Source organism: Varanus komodoensis, unplaced genomic scaffold, assembly GCF_004798865.1.
Source record: "Varanus komodoensis strain SLA01 unplaced genomic scaffold, ASM479886v1 scaffold4, whole genome shotgun sequence".
In the NCBI taxonomy this organism is placed as follows: Eukaryota; Metazoa; Chordata; class Lepidosauria; order Squamata; family Varanidae; genus Varanus; species Varanus komodoensis.
Genome location: NW_025335941.1, coordinates 1,427,553 through 1,447,508, shown reverse-complemented (window position 1 = coordinate 1,447,508; position 19,956 = coordinate 1,427,553). Strand labels below are relative to the sequence as shown.

At 36.8% G+C, this 19,956-nt stretch overlaps 1 protein-coding gene across 4 annotated transcripts in view; it reads right to left on the bottom strand.

Annotated features, from left to right (window-relative positions):
• Positions 1-4,206: 4,206 nt before the first annotated feature.
• The window catches only part of MBTPS2 (membrane bound transcription factor peptidase, site 2), a 42,247-nt gene continuing 26,497 nt past the window's right edge, over positions 4,207-19,956 (bottom strand). For all 4 annotated transcript variants that reach the window (XM_044441698.1, XM_044441697.1, XM_044441696.1 and 1 more), the window contains exons 6-11: positions 19,651-19,769; positions 17,432-17,612; positions 15,364-15,458; positions 11,649-11,844; positions 10,461-10,536; positions 4,207-9,838 (exon numbers count right to left, since the gene is read on the bottom strand). In XM_044441698.1, the coding sequence (XP_044297633.1) occupies positions 9,616-9,838; positions 10,461-10,536; positions 11,649-11,844; positions 15,364-15,458; positions 17,432-17,612; positions 19,651-19,769 (890 nt within the window). In that variant the 3' untranslated portion in view covers positions 4,207-9,615. The remainder of the gene's footprint in view (positions 9,839-10,460; positions 10,537-11,648; positions 11,845-15,363; positions 15,459-17,431; positions 17,613-19,650; positions 19,770-19,956) is intronic.

The following is a 19,956-nucleotide window of genomic DNA, read 5'->3' as shown; positions in this document are numbered from 1 at the left end:
ACACACAGGTTTTTTGCTGCCGCTTTCATAAAATGACCTTTTGTTAAGACAAAGATTTGTTTTCTTTTTTTACCCTTTCAAACATGGATCCAGAACCTCAGAGAAAACATCAAACGTGGGTGGGAAGGATTAAATGCACACCTCCCCACTCTATCTCTCTACACTACAAAGCCAAACAAAACCCAGAAACAGGCTGCTTGGTTCTATTCCTTGTGTCTACATGTAACACTTAGCTAAGATCCACAGATTATATCCTCTTTTGTGTCTACCCTTTTGAGTTTACAAAGCTGGTGCTATCATCAACAACCCAGATGTCTCATGTTTGGACATTAGGATTAACTCTAGCACTTGAAGCGAACATGACACTTATTTAAGGCAAGTATGGGCTAAGAGCCAAATAATTACACAGAAGTTCCAAGTACCCAAAATTGCTTATGACTTACTTTTCAGTGCAGCACATTTCATAGAATACAGGTTTCTTTTAAAAAATGAAAATACTTTAAAAACCAAAAATTGAAAGAAAATGCTGAAGTCCTCAAAAAAACCTGTGCCACAAAATAACTTTTACATACTAAGCTATCTCATTTTCTACAGGCTTATGTTAAGCGAGTATATTAGTGGTGCATATTTTACCAAGACAATCTGTTACTAGAACTTCTGCAAAATAGAATTTCACCTTCCGACTGAAAGGGATTCAAAACCTCTAAACTAATGGCAGAATTCATTGAGGCAGGAATTGGCAGATGTGGAAATGCCCTAGAAACTGGCACAAGGCATACTTCTGTGTATGTTTAGATGGAAGAAAATCCTCTAACACCCAGCATTTCCCAGGGAGCATTGCTGGCTGGAGAAGGATAGGAATCATACAACCCTTTTCCAGCTAAATATGCATAGGATTGTGCTTTTTGGCTGCTTTTCTCAGCTATTTTTAGAAATAGAAAATAAATTTGTAAAATTTACCATACACTACCTTGTCCTGATTTTTGTCCCTCATAAAAGTACTCAACAATGAAAATGTGCACTTTAAGCATTTGGTTTCTTAAGCTTTGTTGGATGACAAGAACTACTAAATTTTGGCAATGAATTGGCAACATGGTGTACTCTAGATGTCTTGGACTACTGCAAAGCACACCAATCCTCCTGTAAGTGCCCCTGCCAACTTTTAAAATAAGGTGTTCTTTTGAATATTTTCACTAGATTATCAGCTTTGCTGGTATTTTGTTTGCACAACTAGAATGATAAAAGAAGAGTGGAGGAGACTTTTCCCCTCTTTCCTTTGCATATTTGTGAACACAGTGTGGGTTCTGAATCAACATTGTGTGCAAATACAGAGCTTTAGCAACATCATAAGGGTGGGATTTTTTTCAGGCAAGTAAAGAGGACAGCAGTCTCTGGTTGTGGATAGATGAGCAGCCTGTTGGTTCTCTGAAAGTCGAGCCTCTCTTAAATCTAAATGATGCCCCTTGCTGCTTGTGCATTCTTTAACGGTTTTGCATGATAAAACTGCAAATGTGCAGTTTTGCATGGGGACTCTATTTCTACAGGGTTCCTATATATGTAACATATAGTCTGTGGTACTTCTGCATATTACTTACCTGCCTATTTGCACACTTTCACTTATGTGAATAGGCAGGGATTCAAAGTATGCTGTGTATAAGTACTATACAAAACCAGGTCCTAAATATGACCTCCTCTCAAAAAGAAAAATTGGTATTTGATACCAAAAACGGCTTCTGTGAAGAACTGCCTCAGGCTGGGCTGTATGAACTGTTCACCCTGCAAACTGTCAGCAGTGTAATTTTTAAGACAGTTAGGTTGAACATTCCTTTGTGCCTCAATATTGCAGAAGCTTGACAAGTCTGTGCATGCTCTCAAGGCTAAACCTATCAACTCTTAACAACTGTAGGCCTTTATTCAATATCTTCAGAAGAAAATGCATCAGTTGTTTGGATCATGCTCTAAGCTCAGTTAAGCCTGATCAGCATGCTGTAATGTTCTGTATCCTAGCAAGTTTAAAAATTCCTAGTAAGTTATATCTAAAAGTATATACAGTACTGAAATGTGCATAAGTGTATATAAATGTGCATTGAAATATTAGGAAAACTTATGGTTTCTGGAAGCAGAATAACTTTAGGTTACTGTTTGAAAGGCAAATAAAATTGTCCTGCATCACCCAGAGAAAGCTTCGGGCTCCCGGTCATAGCAGGCAGGTGCTTATATGCATTTTCTCTGCTTATTAGTTATTGTTCTGACAATGTATATTTTTACATGAGAAGTGTCATCTACTTAGGCATGCTGAGAGATGTTTTCATTAATAGTGTCACTATTGCACTTTTTGTAAATAAATCCAAATTTAGGCTCTGACAAAACATAAAAAGAGTCACAATCTAATTAGGCATTTTGTTTAGGTTTTTAAATTTAAATGAGTAGCATTTCAGATTTTTAAGAGTTTTGCCTGGGTATAAGGTTTGAAACTGCTACAAAAGAACCCAACCTTCATACTATCTCAGTCCTGCCTACCAACTGCCAACTGGAAAGAGGCCCGACACTGCTTAGAGATGCACAGATATGTATGTTATTACAGTGCAACTGCTCTAGCTTGTTACAAATTTTGTCTTCTGGTTACATTGTCAGCCAGAATTGACTGTTGTAGTTTTAGATTGTTCCACACAGCACTTAGTATGCTATCATTTAACAAAATTCCCTTCTACAAATGTTTAATGCCTACAAAGAAAGAACAGCCATTAGTGGAGGGACAACCAAAAACACTTTATCCACTTTTATTTTATTCTCACTGTGATACACTGATGGAATACTAAGGGGTTGTTAAGAGGTATGTTGGATCCTGCTAGGTCATAGTGAACTTTATGAAACATAACATTCACTTTGGCTTGAGCGTGGGTAACGATGAAAGAACTAGTACAGATTGGTAATGTGACCCATTTCCAGTTATTTTTCTGTTTCTGGTAAAGAAATAGGTGAGAAGAAAGTACAGTATTCCCGATAAGGAAAATGATTCAGTGTTGCAAATTCAGATAGCTCTTATTCTCACGGATTATAACACCACCAAAATTAACCACTGATCAAATACTGGAATATGTTAAATTGAAATAAATGGAATTGAGTACTCTGCGAAAATCTACTAGATTCCTCAAGATAGTACATGCTGAAACCATTCTCTTCTATTTTAGGAACCTGGGATTGGTCCAACTCCAAAGAGGCAGGATGAGCCTGAATTATGTATTAGAAGTGCTGGATAATTGAATAGAGGAACACATTGGAATTTTATAGCAACAAGAATCAGTGAATCACTCATAGACATGACAATCCATAACAGCAGACAAAGGAAGAAGGCTGCTGTAAGAGAAACATTATTCAGTTGTACACCTACTTCTCTGAAAAGACTACCATAACAAAACATTTGGGCATTTTGAGACTTCTGCAATCAGTTATAAATTCTAAAGATGACAGTGTGGTTCAAGCTGTATGGCTAAATGCACCTAACCAGAACTACAGAAGCGCCAAAGCATCTTTCCCCCTGCTAGAGGCCCTGGGACAGCTAGATAAAGGAGGGAGTGTTTGCTTTGCAAAGGAGTATTTAGATAAAAGGTTTCTTGCCAACCCTTCTGCTTTCACTACAGCTTGAACTGAGAACAACTGCATAGGTAATTGTACATTTTTCAATGAGATCCTTAAGACCCTCTACTTTTACAAGAGAAGTATCTGCGTATTAACTAGACCAGAACATTTGTGTAATTGGTTTTAAGAGCATTATCAACGAAATGCCATAGGGGAAGAGAGGCAATGCTTTTGTGGTGGTTTATTCTAGGGGGTCTTTAGTGAAAAGGTAAGTAATGACATGAATACGTGTCCATGATTTTGAAGGATAGACATGATGGCTAGATGAACCAATGACTGCATAGAAAGCACTATATCCACAGAGCACATTCTTTGCAGTACACAGATACTCAAATACTCTTTTCCCATCAAGATCAGCCACAAGATTGTACTCTAGTCTCTTGCCAAGGTAGCAACATACTTGATAAAGGTTTCATGCCAAAATGCTTCCAAGCATTTTATTTTCTATGTTTAATAGCAATAATACTGGATTAATGCGGAAGTGGTCAAAGGAAATACTGTCTGCTGTAGACCAACATCTAAAACTTAAAGAGGGATAACTTGTTCAGAATTCAAAAGGCAATGATGTGTTAGAAAAAGTATTCTTTATTTAAAAACATCATACTTTACCTTACACAGGTGTGACAAAGGCAAACAATCCAAGAAACAATATTCCACTTCATTAAAATCACAAAATGCATTATAAAATAACTACAAGCAATATAACAACATGTAGGAAGACAACAAATACTTAATAGCAACAGAATTAAAAGCTTTCTGAAAAAAAGTTGGCAAGGAACAATAGTAAAGATGATTATCTAAGATTCTTTGGGTGGGAAGTTCCATGTATCACAGGAAAGGCTTATTTATATTTTTAGATTTACCACACTAAAATATGCCCTAATCTAACAGAATTATCAGGAAGAGTCAAAATGCTGCCTGTGTGGACATGTACCTAATAAGTCACCAACAGGAAGCAGCTTGCTGATGTGATAAAATGGCTCAGTATTACCATCTTGCCATCTATATGACACAAATCTACAATAATACAATAAGAGCCAGGGAGAACCAGACAAAAGGCTTATCTAGCCAGCATTCTCCATTAATAAAACGGCAATAATGGCATTATCAAAATAAACTTAAGAATTCAGTTTCTGTCAATTGGCCATGTGATATGTAGACATTCCAGGTAAAAAAAAGCGGATGTCTTCTTTGCCTGCCTGTTGTTTCCCTGTCCTTCCCAAATATCATTTGGTTCACACAGAAAATAGTTTGACTGGACAAGGCTTTGTATTGCTCCCCACTTTCTTTGTTCCTTCACATAGGAGCAGTTGATATAAATTGAACCTGTGTGTGAGGGGGACATAAGGACTGTCAGCTCAGAAAGAGCACAGATGGCAGAAACACACACATCCACTATTCAAAAACTGTATCTTTTCAAACAAGTATTTTAAGTTTCTAAGCTACATACTCAAAACTTTGGGCAAAAGCCATTTATGAGGCCTGAAATGCTAGCTGCTTCCCAAAGACCACTACCCAATCATGTTTAAGACTCTATGAATGCTTTGTGGAGATACCGATATGTATGCCTTCACCACTACCTCATCCTTCTCCATAAGAGCAGTGCAAAAATTGCCTCTAGCAAGATTGTAATACAAAAAGGGGTAAGAATACTCATTTAATTGGTCAGTCACTTTCTGATGAACTCAGAAACAGATGCTAACTAACCGATGCCTTAGTTGTTCTTTTAACTACTCCCCATCTCCTCACCCTTGGAACAGTCTTTTCTCAAGGGGAAGGGAAGAAATGCAGAAACATATTGAACACTGATAAATTACTTTGATTAATAAGTGCAAGCTTTCTATGGAATAGTAATGCCTGGTTTTTGTAGCCTGGTAGTTGTAGATGCCATAGTCCTATCTAGGCCAGCTGTCCCTCATAACCAGACAATGCAGTACTTTTTCAACCCTCAGCAAACCTTTGAAATAAATTAAGAAATCTGAGATTTTATCAGTGCAATAAAGAGGCCTTGGGATATTTCTGTTAATTCAAGTAACATTTTGTCTTGGGTATTGGATATGATTTGAATCAACTGTCCATCATGAGCACACTGTTAAAACCTGCCTTCAGGGTGCTTACAGATTATACTTGAGCGTACAATCCCCGTCTCAATCATAGAATTTTATGGGAAGTTGAGACAAACATAGGGCTGTGCTGTAAACATGTCGAAACAACAGTACAAAGTGGATAGATTTCACAAATGGCATTCTTAGAACTTATGCATAATTTAACTTCAGTTTCAACTTTTCACATTTATTCTATAGCAGTATGTTTCCCTCTTGGATTCCTTCAGTTTAGTAATACATATTGAAGCAGACAGTACCAAAGCTTGAAAAGCAGTTTTTAATCTTGCATTATTCAAAGTATTTCAACTGCTTAGTGAAACTAGTTAATTATTGAAACTTCTTTGGATAGTTGTTAGTGCTTCAGGCCAGGAGAACAATTACATTCTATCAGCAGCAGACATAGTTTCTTTTATGTGAGATGCAAGGTCAAATATCTGAGTTTATTAGAAAAGTCAGAGACACAGTTTCAAAATGTTCTTTGTCTGCAAAACTGTCTATGAATCAAAGAGATAAAGTTGACTTTGCTTTTCAAAAGAGTAGTTCCATTACAAATGGCACAACAAAATAAAAACCTTTTTTATTTTCTCTTGAACTATTAGAGTTCTCTTTTCTTTGTAAATCCTCTCATTTAACTATTTGATCCTCTCATTTTGAACAAGAACCAGGCAGAAACTCCATACAAAAATGGAATATCTTTAATTTTCATCAGTATTATAATGTGTCTTGAAACTTTTTAATACTTTAGCTATTGCTCGAGAAGGACTCCTAGAAAACACCCCACTTAAAAAAAAAACTTCAAGGGTTTTCAAAATTAATTTGAAATTAATGAACAAGTTCTATTAGAAGTGACTTGCTGTAGAATGATTTGCTATTAAATACTGAGTGTATTGTTGTATATCAGATGACCGGTAATCTGAGCTCAGCTCGTCAAATCATACAAGCATTTTGCGTGAATTTATATAGAGTAAATTAATTGTGCTATGAAGGCACCATGTATGTCTCTATAACATCCCAGTGTTCAATTTACATCACAATTCTACATATATCTACTTTGAAATAATGCCATTCAGTTCAGTGTGGTTTACTCTTAGGTAAATGGGTATGGAATTGCAGCCTAAGATGCTAAAAATAAAATTGGAATCCAGGGTCAATCACTAGTGTCTTTTTCCTTAGTATTGAGAGAAAAACGATTAAACCAGCAGGCCAGAAGTCACAGCAGTATGAAGAATACCCATATATCTTTTCTGGCTATCATCACTATCTTTCTGATTCCAATATTATTTTTTCGCAACAAGCAATGTGTAGTCAAATTTCACAGTCAACCGTTCATTCATACCAACAGGACTTGCACATGTATTTCTTTTGTACATTGTGCAGTTCAATAGCAATGAACTGTGACATTTGGTATTGTTCAGCATTTTGTTAGTTTGTTCCATAAATTCCAGGTTTCGTGCTACTCACTAGTATGGATTGATATCACAAGCCAGGGTTCCTAGCAAACACTGCCCCAAAACCAATATTGCTGCAGCCACTCAAGAACTACACCTTTCTGCTGTGTAGTTCTTGAGTTTTCTGCTGTGTTGAGAAGTAGAGTCCAAAAGTTTTGTACTTCCAACTATTATTGTATAATAGCACATCCAATCGGGTTTCCTATATTAGTATTCTTTCTATATATTAGTGTTTGATGATGTAATAAGAACTAACACTTCATTCCCAAGGAGAGCCACTCTAAATTCACTTCCTGTGCTTACTGGGATCTGCGGTTATTCTAAAGCACATCTGCACTGCCACTTCCCAATGTTGACTGCATACTCATTGCATACATGTCTGGTTAGAACAAGGAAGCAGAACATTTCTTGAATGGGAGAGCCAGGTGACTTCTGATCACCCCTTTTTAGGCTGATATCAATATATCAAATTTGGGAGTTCACAGGACCACATTGTGCCATTACCAAGAAGTTCCTTCTGGATCACTGAAGATACTGGAAGTACAGGCAATTAAAGACACAGCTCAGGGTAAATGATTTTTTGGCATTATTTGACATAATTACAGCACCATTGTGTTCATATTACAAGTTGATGAATTTATTAATGTGACCAAGCTGGTAAATTGATTGTCCTAACAGAACTTAAAAATAAATAATTTCTAAAATTAGTTATACCATTGTGCTCAATTATATCCTTGGTAATTACTATGACTAGACTTCCCAAGTACCATAGTTTGACACTACTGGATCATTTGTCCAGCAATAAAACTAACATTAAAGCCCTTAGATAAGTAACATTTACACAAAGTCAGTAGAGAACTATTTCTGATTGAATAAAACATTTTGTAAACTAAGGCAGGAAATAATTTTATTATATTAATGTTTTATTTTTGAATTTGTCGCAGTCACATCATTGTATATAACTAAACCTGAATATTTATTTGAATACTTAATAGATAGAATTTGTCATTAAGGATCCGGTTAGGTATTATTTGTGCAGCATAATCCTAAACATGTCTATCCCAACTGAGCTGAATAAAAATGTGCTTAGAAATTTCAGCCAAAATTATGTACAAACCTCTGAATACCAAACACTTTCCCATCTGATACAGATTTTCACAATACATTTTACATGTACTTTTCAATTTACGATGGAACATATTTTCTTTAGATTTAAATTCACCTGCTTCTACACCATGACCCATTTAAGGAGGTATCTAATAATGAAGACATATTAAAGCATATCAGTTACATTTCTCAGGCTGTAATTGTTTGCTTTAGGCAGATGATGATTGATTATGATCTGTGTGAAGCAAGCATGCATCTTTGAAAATATTTTGAGTAGTCAACTTATCAATTCATTTCAAGCAGAGACAAGAAGTAACCAATTGCATTTTGGATACAGTCCAGAGCTTCTTAGCAGGGAGTTACCTATTCTCGTCTGGGGGAAAGAATATTTCTTATGCAAGCTAGAGAAAATGGCTGTCTGCATACACGCTTTTTGTGAAATGAAAGGCTCTGTATGGGAGTGGAGCATTTCTCTTTAAGTCTCTGAAAAGGCGTGCAGTTATGAAGAAAGGGCTGTTTAAAAGTTCTCCCAACCATATATGGAAGCGATTCTTTGGCTTGCACGTAGCTGGGGAAACGCTCAAAGGGCACCTCAATGTCATGCTATAGGAAACAACATCCAACCTTAGTCATTTAGTAAGAAAGAACATATAAAAACACAGTATGGACACTGGAATTGTATGCAATACCTACATTACACATGAGGAAACTAAAGATATACAAATGAAGACAAATTGATCAGATTTGTAATAATCCTACCATATACATGAAGTCTGAATTTCAACTTTGAATAAGCAGCAAAATTCAAAAATCCTCTCAATCACCAAGAGGAAATACATGGTACATTATGAGATTTTACTAAGTCTCATGTTTCATTTAAGGGGCAAGAATGACTGGGAAGTTTGTCAAGTATGTCATTTGAACATGTGGCTATCTTCTAAATGAAGTGTGCAACAAAGGTTTATAACAACATGATCATTTATTTATTTGGTCTTTCCCAGATACTTCTCAAAAGATACTAGAGCTTTTTATTGATATCACAGGTAGGCTTGGTATGGCCTACTGGTTGGACAGTGCTGAGGTACACCACAGACTGAGTTCACAGTATCATCCACTACAGAAGTTGTCAGTGCTGAATAACAATTATATCTGGAAAGCTAAACAACACAAGTCCTAATCTTCCTTTTTCAATGGCATTAAAAATTTAAAAATATCCTTTTAGCTTACAATAATCAGTTTTGAATGACTTATAACTCACAGGACAGTCATTTTCCTGCTAGAAAATAAATTATCAGATGTTACAATTGCTTGATATGCTATCGTGCTGTCACAACCCAGAGTCCAAGAGCCACATTGGCAGCCAAAAGTGTGCTGCCAGCAAGCAAAATTAAAAAGCCAATAAGCTCCCTGTTTTGTTTTTCAAAAACCAGTTTGCTAAGAGTAGCTTCTAGGAAAGAGTTTAATATCCATTGACCATCTAAAGCAAAGCAGGGTACTGCATTAATTACAGCCAGTGCTCCTGAAAGTGAAATAAGGTATCTTATTAAAATTAGTTAAGGTCTTGAACAAGCGCATACTTTTAAAAACATATGTATAAAATTCAAAACATCTAAAACACAGTAAACATCTAAAACCTCAAATATTTTAGCTTGAATTGTATTTTAACATAAATTGTATGCATTGTCCATATTGTGTTATATTGGCAGTGGAGAAAATCAAAAACCAAAAAACCCAGCCGCACAACAGACAACTCAAATTAGCCTAAAGTAGAGAACAGGATACACTGATGACTTGGACAATGAAGAAACAATGAAGCCAAAACCTAAGGTCTGGACACACCATGTGCTAAATAACAATTATGTTCAGAAAGCTAAATAAGCTAAGTCCTAATCTTCCTTTTCCAATGCCATTAAAATTGTATAGTTTAAAAATTGGAAGCACACAAAAATAATGCGACTCTCCTCTCACCTTTCCTCTACTGTCTACTAGTGGTGCTACTTACAGTGGAAGCCTTAGTTGGTCAAGTTTCATAACCTAGATAAGAAAATGCTGTTTAAAAAAGTGAAATATGCAATTGTTGTGGTGCTCAGGGATCTTTCTATGCATTAGAGATACTCACAGAGTCTTCTCCCTAAAAGCCAACACAAAAGTCAAAGGATACTTGCAAAATGTTTCCAGTACAACAGGCAGGTCCATACTGAGGAAGTTGTGTCGTGGTACAAAACTGCTGAGGCTCACTGAAACAACAGGAAGGATACATTTTAAATGTTTATTAGGAAAACGAAGACCATTACAGCGCCACTCATTTCTGATAATTTGTTCACAGAAAAACTTACATTTAAGTATTACCATAGTGGGATAATGTTTTACTTGAGTGGCTATGTAACACTCATAATTGTACTTTGTGAAAACATCTGAGCATGTGATGTGCTTGTTGTTACCTTACAATCAACTATCTACAATACACTGTACAACAACACTGCTATCTGAAGAACCACAGCGACAATTATGACATTAGAAGAGAAAGTAACAAAAAGGAAATGCATTCTAATGTTTCTAATTACCTCGCTCACAAATTTAGTCTCATACAGAGGAGCCTCTAGGGTGCAATGCAATGGTAAGGATAGTGCAAAGAGAAACTACAAGTGAGTTCTGATAAAGCATTACCTCTGTCCATTGAGTTCAAGATCCAATTTCAATGTTTAGGTATTCAAGTGATTCTGATTAATATAATTTTCTGTTTGGCTTGAGTTTCTAGAGTCAGATTTTACCAAATAATGGGATTTATATAAATGACAAAAATGTTATTTATGGATAGCCCATAAATATTAAATAGAAATGTGATGTGAAGACAATTTTATTTAAACAATTGATGGTGATATTTTAAGCTACCTAATGCATGCAATTATCAGGGACATATAACCAAAAATAGAATAGATCATCTGCCCATCAAGTATGAGGTCCATAGTCCATGTCTCTTTAAAATAATGTCCATGTCTCTTTCAAGTTTAAAACAACGTGCAACCAATGGCTCCAATTTTTGAGGTTGCCAAATCCAATATTTTTTAAAAAGAGACATGCACCTAATTTTACAGCCAAACCTCCATAACTGACAAGGTGTACATATCTGAATTCCAAATGGAAGGAAGAACTGGCATTGTGTAATATAGAACTTTCTCACTCCTGCCAAGTTGACTGAGAAGCCATCTACACCTAGGAAGGACTCTGCAACATCACACAGGTTTTAATATTATTGAAGGACATGAACAGCTGAATTCAAGAGAAGCCTAATTAACCAACTTAGAAACAAGCTGTTCCACAAATGTTATTTCTGTTTAATCATACAAACCTGTATATTGGAGATGTAGTGGGTGCCCAACAAATAGCATATCAACCTGAGGCAGATGATTTACCCGGATAAGTCTGGTTTGATTTTCCAAAGAAGGTGTCACACACAGACTTGAAACAAAGTTCTTCTGGCAGTCCTTATTAGTATGACAAAGTTGACTTGCCTCAATAGTTTTTCGTGCTGGCAGACAGGCATACTGAACAAAAAGTTTTAAATAATTATTGTATTAGACTACAGGTATTCACAGAAACACTATTTTACATGTGTATTTGTAAAGCAATGATGTAGAATGGGAAATTATTCTAATTTTGACATGCACATGCAATATCCTATATATAGACATATACTCTAAGCCAGGCTTTCCCAATGGTGCTATAAATGTTCTAGCCTACAACCCTCATAATTCCTTATGACTGGTTATACTGGGATGATGGGAATTGTATTTAGGGAGAATGCCAGCATGAGTAAGGCTGCTTTAAGCTCGGGCAAGCTCAACTCCATGGCCCAAATCACACTGATCTGAGGTTCCCCAAGCAGACACACATCCTGGTTCTGGTCCCACCCCGTGCCTCCAACCAGGATTGCCCCTTATTTGTTTGGAAGGATCCTGGCTTTTCCCATTTTTTTTCTTCATTCTAAAAATAAAGGTTGAAATGCCTCTCTTAAGGATCAATTTCTGATAATAAGAGTGGTGGTTTTGCTTCACCCCTTTTGTGTATATTCACCAAGAGCATGTAGCCTTTGAGAATGTCTCTGAAACTGAGCTCAGGCTTCAAGAGGTCTTCCTATTCCTGCTATAAGCTACAGATATGCACGGTCACCTGTCATTAACTTTATGTTGACAAACTGAGTCAAACAGCCTGAGGACACTGAACGTGCAGTAGAGAAGGTATTATAACACTTGTCTCCATTTTACTGGTGAAATGTGAATGGCTATTCCATATTTCAGGAGCCCCCTTCCTTAAGTTTGTACACAAACTGGTTATTTATTTATTAAGTTTGGAGATCAATTCTATCCTTACTGAAACAACTGGAACAACACCCCTCTGCCCCCCATCCCCCTTCTCTCTCTGTTTTTTTAGTTCATAAAGATATAACTAACCCAAGCTTGAAATCATTCACTTTTGTACAAGGGAAAGAATTATATTCAACTGTTGCCCAATATATTTGCAATCATTTTATTAACATAGGCATCCTGTCTATAACAGAGCATTTATCTAATTAGGCTTATAATAGAAGAGGATGTGTTTTTATTTGCCAGGGTCATGACCATAAAACCTGACACTTCACATCCAAACTGGAGACAGGCTAAGGGTGGTTCATGGTTAATTGCTTCTTAAAATACATTAATTTATTTTAATTAATTTTTACAATGTATGTTTGAAGCCTTTGGTCCTATCTTCAGCCACTATATGGCACACTGCCCTAATTGGCACATAATTTTGTCATCAATACAGTCTGAAAACAGAGAGAATAATTCTGAGATCATTCAATACTGCTATGGGGCAGCTATCCCTCTAAGTGGGTACAATCATATCTTTCTGCTGCTGTGTCATCAAGTTGTATCTGACTTATAGCAACCCTATAAATGAAAGCTTTCCAAAATGTCCTATCCATTACAGCCCTGTTCATCTCTTGTAAACTCAAGGCTGTGGCTTGTTTATGGAATCAAACCATCTCATATGTGGTTTTGCTATTCTTCTTCAGGGATTTTTGCCTTCCTATAATGTGATCAAAGTATGACAGTCTCAGTTTTGTCACGTTTGCCTCTAAGAGAAATTTTGGCTTGGCTTGATCTAGGACCCACTTGTTTGCCTTTCTGTCAGTACAGGGTATTCACAAGACTCTCCACCACCACTTTCCAAATGCATCCATTTTCCTCCTGCCAGCTTTTCTCAATGTGGATACATGCACAGTGATTGAGAATGTGAATATGCTTGACCTTGATCTCTAGTGAAATGGCCTTGCATTTGATCTGTTCTTGTTCCTTCATTGCTGTCCTTTTAAGTCTTTGCCTTCTTCAAACTTTTTGCCTACAGTCTCCATTTGGATTGATGTCTTAGCCAAGGTATGTAGAATTCTGTTTTAACAGAAGCTTCTTGTCCAAAATACAAGTTATGCATCAGGACAGTTGAGTGATGAAGCATTCCCATTCTTTCCAGTGCCATCCATAGCTTGTTGTGATCCATATACCTTTTCAGTATTCAATAAGGCATAGATTGATAATCTTGAATACTTCAGTGCGCTCCAGTAGTCAATGCATATCATACTTTGGGGAGCTATATGAATAAACTGTGGCAGTAGGCTATGAAGTGGAACAGGCACACTGCTCTTGGGGGCAGAACCATATGGGTATGCCAAGGCAAACATGGCTTTGTTCAGACACAGGCAAAATGTGTCCAATTCTGATAGCTGTGTAAGTTTTCTTGTGTGTGTCAAAGTAAAAGCCATTTGAAGCTGGGCAAATAAGAGTCTGTTCACTAGTACAGTAAATCTAAAAACAAATGGTGGCCAGTAGTACTGTTTTCCCCTGTCAAATATAGAGTGGGCATTAACTGTTTGAATGCCTATATTGCTTCACAGCTGAACAACCCGCAATGGTGTGAACAATCCAATCACTATCTCTTCCTAGCAGATTTCAGTCTAGCATTGAGAATAGGGTCTACCAATGTTAACACTAGGAGACTGTGAAATAGTATTTCTGTAGTTGATACAATGACAGAAAATTGAACAATGCACTTTGGATTCTGTCTGTGCAGCTTATTTTTGATTGTGTATCATTGTTATTCTCAATTATGCACTACTAATAATTATACTGTTACACTTGTCCTACTACATTGTTGTATTGGAAAAAAGGGTGATCTCAATAAAGGATTTGCAAATGGTGCCATGTTTAATATATCAAGAACTTGTTCGATGTTCTTGTGGTATGTTTGAGTGCTACAGTCATTTTCTCAACTGATGGAGGGTTAATGGATTTGTACAACTTGTAAATGCAGGAAAGGATTCAAATAATTCTGTACAGACTGGAGCATTGTTTGCTAAAGGGACAAACAGTTATACACACTACAGTAGCACAAGACTGGAGATACAGGCACCTATACAGTGATAAGGCCTCAAGCAAAATTTTCCTCACACTCAGCCCCAGTAGAATAAACTGACCTATTTGCTGCTGGCTCTTTATCTGCTGTGGTTTCTCTGTATGTGCATAGGGTTCAAAACCACAGTAATGAATACAGTGAGGTATATTTCCATCTATTGCATCAACTCAGTAATTTTTTTTACTCTATCATTTTTGTCTGGTCTTAACCATGGTATTCATGCCTGCACCTATAACCTCCTTTAGGACAGGCCAGTGGTAGCTCGGGCAAAGCTGTTCAGAGGCATCCAGAATGCCTCTGAACGCCTTTTCCTGAGGTAGTCTGTTACAGCAATAATGGGGCAGGGAAGGGGAAAGAACATCCTCTAGCAACAAGCATGAAGCCGAGAATGTGATCTGTGTCTGCTCCAGCAGCATGAATCAATCGTCATTTAGGTTTATTGCTAATATCTCAAGTAAAGAGACTGTACCACAACCCTAGTTTGTGTACCACTAGGTTACTATTTCAAATACATTTTAAAAGCCTGAAGCCAACAGTTCAACCAGAACTTGTAATGTATGCTAAACATACACATTTAGGCTGTTCAGATCTGACAGTCTGTGTAAATTATTTACCAGGTGACTGTTCAGATTATTGCTGTATGAAAAGCAGACATCCGTGAGGCTGTTATTGCTACAGCATTCAACGGTACCATCAAGTCGTCTAAAACCTAAAAAAAGAAAAAGAAACTTATGATTAGGTTTTCAGAGATCAGTTTGCCCAATTTGTAATTCTTGAGCACATCCCGCCTGTACTCTGCAAAACAAAAAATAAAATAAATAAAATAAAATGAATTATAGTTGCCTGTGACAGCTTGACATAGCTAAAAACATGACCTTCATTGCATGGTGCAGCTGTATCTCCCATGAACCTTCATTAATTTGTTTTTGGCACAGAGGAATATATAGTTAGCTTTAAATGTCAAAAGGAACCTGTCTGTCAAGGATATCAAGTTCTATTTTTAGATAGGATCACAAAGTTGCACTGACACCATTTAAAGCAGACTAGTTAGAACCCTTGTTGGCATTCCTGGATCTAATCTCTGCATCCTAAAATGGTTCAACTAATTTAATGCTCCTTCCTACAAAAGCTTTGTGAACTGCTTTTCTAAGCTAGGTTAAAGGGAAAGGGAGTTTCCAGGACAAAATGACAATTCCTAAGGGTTACTGGCACACAAAAAAAGCCCCAGCCACAATCACATGCATGTTTGCTGGGAGTTGTAGGACCTTCTTCCTGCCTAAACACATTTAAGATTGTGCCCTTCCCAGCTAGTAAGGAGAATGTATGCATAGTCACTGCTAATTCAAACAAAATTTATCAACGCACATTAAACAGACATCATCAGATGTTGATAACTGATTTGTCCAATGCATGGTTTTACAATTTACAACATTAGATAAATAAAAATAAAACATTCTTATTTCACTTATATACAACTTTATGTATGACAACATTAAAATGCATCAATTTCCCACAATTTAAAGAACAAAACTCACATCGGTATACAATCAACCATAGGCTACAAGCTGGGGAACTGGAGCTGCTATGATGTCTAACAATCCCATCCCTGACTTTCTGAATCCTTCTAGATTTGAATGTTGTGTAAACTAAATACAGTATAGAGGAACAAGCTGATTCGAACCTATGTATTGTTTTCCAGAGTCAACTGTTTCTACTATTTATTTCAATAGATGTATTACTAGGTTGTCTGTGTGTTTTTAATGCATTTCCCAGTCCCATACTGGATAATCACATTGAAGGAGTAAGAGTAGCATATTTAAATAGTAAGCAAAATGCTTTACAGATCATTTGATAATGAACAGTAGTGCTGATCAATTTAATGCTCAGCTGGAAAGACTGTCTACTATAATTAAGAAAGCGCTTGTAGCAAGAGGATACATGTTCTTCTAGCTGCTTAATAATCACACTAAGGCTTATTTGGTACATCAGACATCCCACTAGGTTATTTAAACAGAGGGTTGTTGGGACTACATGGGAGTTAAGCAAGCATGCTGGCTCTGCTGTACTTGCTGCTCCCACTTAGAACCTGATTTTTCAAACTCAAGAATGATTAACACATGTTATTTAATTCAACATCCAAAGCCAGAACACGGGGTTGTTGAAGGATAAACCCATGTTTTTCTATTGGGTTAAAACTCTGTGCCATTCATCTTTCAATAACCCAGAGTCCTAGGTTTGGAAGTTACATCAGTTGACCCAGGAATAGAGTATTGTTTGAGAAAAAGGATGCAAAGCAGAAGTGGTGACCATTTGTGCTCAGTGCTGATCATTATGTGCTCATTCCCGTGTGGCCTCAGTAATTCACATATTTAGCAAATCGCTGTCATGAGTGAGCCATATCTAAATGTTGACATCAGTATTGTTGTATCCCTACTGTGCACTTTCAAACATGTGCTACACTAGGCAGTTTTTTAGAACAGGCATTCTACATTTTTACACACAGGAGGGAATGCACTTAGAAGATGGTACTTTTCCACATATCCAATTTACTGATTTTTTCCCACCAAAAAACCTGCTAACCTAGTAATCAGGCAAATCTTTTTAGTCAATTAAGACACCAGTAAATATAATTCTTAAAATCACCACAAGGTGCAATCATCTACTATATGCAAGTAATGATACCTCTAGATGGGAAGCTAAGCTGTTGCAGTATTGATGATTTTATGCAATAGCCTGTTTGTGGCTTCAGAGAAATCTTCCCCAGGCAGGAATTCCAATCTTCCACATTATGAACTGAACAGTCTTGCAAACTGGTAACAAGATCACCAACAAAGAGGCCTCTGGGCCCATTAGCAGGAGAATCCTAAAATCAAGTAAATATTGAGTTTATAAATATGTGCATCGTATTCTGTATAAGTGCCTAGGTCTTTTTAATAAACTATATTCATATGTGTTATTAAACCATAATTGAGCATGATGTGACTAAGCAAGAACAAGCTGCAACAAACCTCAGATATTATCTCTAGTTTCAAACAGCCAACTATTTTTAAAGGTGGCAGAAAAATCTCCCAAGAAATTAAAGACCAATAAGTCTTATTGACATTACAGCTAAATCTTATGCCATTTTTACTTTATAAAATGAACCTTGGGCTGTTTATAACAGTATTTTTGTTTAAAAAAACAGACCAGGTTTAGACAAAGATATTCAACTCTTCTTAAAGACTAACACATTTATTATAATGTAAGTTTTTGTGGACTAGAATCCACTTCGTCAGTTATATGAACTGTTATCTGAAACTGCCCCATCCCAGCAGTGTTGAACCTCTTCCAACATGGGAGCTGAATTCACTTTCAGATAAGTTCTGGGGGGAAGTGTTTTGACCTGTGATAGGGAGAGCTGAAGAAAAAACAGCAGAGGCAAAAGCAAATAAATATGGGCAGAAATACCTAAAGTAGTTTTATGTAAAGTTCTTACTACCAGCAGACATTTCAGCCTTTTAAAATGGGTAAACAACTGCATAAATTCTAGGAAACCAAATAATAAACAGTCTGGGTAGAAAGGGTGTGCATGCTTGCCAAGCTAAAATAACACTTCATGGCCCTGATAAAGTGGGCTGTAATCCTTGAAAGCCTTTACCATCATATATTTGTTAGTCTTCAAGGTTCCACAACTGTATTCATTATTGTTTTCACTTCAACGCATACTAACATGGCTATGTCTCAACCCTTTAAAATCCATTAATTTTGGGCCGTGTCCTGGTTAGACACAGGATGCTATGAATCCCACAAATACTTATCTTTATTGCTTGCTGTAGTTTTAAACTTTTAGGACCTGCATGTTTATACAGGAAAAGGTCCTACAACTCTCAGCTGGATGTTGTAAGGCATTGCTTTGTCTAAACCTTGTATTTTGTCATGTTATATTTCATGGTTTTAATTACTGTGAACTGCCCAGAGAACTTTGTCTACTGGGTGGTACAGACATACAATCTAACAATCAATATATGTAACTAAACTGGTAATACTTTTGCTTCACTGTGGTAGTTCTGAAAGAGAAGGATCAACTCTGAATTATTCCAGAGAAGGATCAACTTTGATTTTTCTGTCACTAGCCTGGATCTCTCTCTGCTGTATTCATACACTGCTCCATATGCAGGCATTGTTCTTAGGATCAAATAGAACCCCAGTGATATTTTAACCCTTTCCTCATAAGTAACTGAATTCTCTTCCAGTTCTCTATAGAACTGTAGCTCATGCTATTGTCATTCCTACTGTTTATACAGTTTTAATTAATTGCAAGATCCAGAGAGGTTCATAGGTGTCTCCAAAATATTTTCTTCCATAAACATACTGGGGAAATAAATAACCAATCATATTAGGTGACAGTCTGCAGAAGCCCAAGCCCAACATGTCATCTAACAGCTGTTATTCCATCTTATTAAAGTGGAGAGAGAGAGAAAGCTGGGAAGTAAGATATTCTGTCAGCTCTGCTGCATACACATCCTCCTCTTCCTAAACAGCTGGTCATAAAGGGAACTTGAATTTCCTTCACAACTCATCCTTTAGTTAGTTCATTCTACCTAGAACCAGACTGTTAAGACAGTGAAAGTACCATTAGCAAGGAAGTGTGCTCCCTATACTCAGTCCCAAGCAGCAGTCTGGCCTTAGCATTCTGAACTGGCTGAAGATTCCAAAGGTGTAACATCTTACCTTTCAAGTCGTGTGAAAAATGTAGCAGTTTATGGCATTGTATGGAATTGCAATGACATTTTGACCCAATCTTGAGGCCCTGTGTCCACCACCTCTGAAGAAGCAATTTCCCAGCATTTCAGAGGGCCCCTTTAAAGAGTGATGGATTATAGGGTACTGTTCCTAAGCACTGAATTGTTCATAGCTCTTACCTCTGCAACTTCAATGACAAGTGCCCCTGCACCAGTGTAATAAAGTGGAAAAAGAATAGCTGGCAGCAAAAAGAGAACCGCAAGGCTTACAAGCCCAAGCATAAAGTTATGCCAGACTCCTACAAGACAGAAAGACAAAAACAAAATCTATGCAAGGACAGCAGACTCAACAGTATCTTAATATACTATTACTACTACTACATTTCTATACTACCCATAGTCGAGGCTGAGTGGTTCACAACAATTTAAATCACCCATCCAGATTTCAACAAGACCCAATCCTGCTTAGTTTCCAAGATTAGGCAG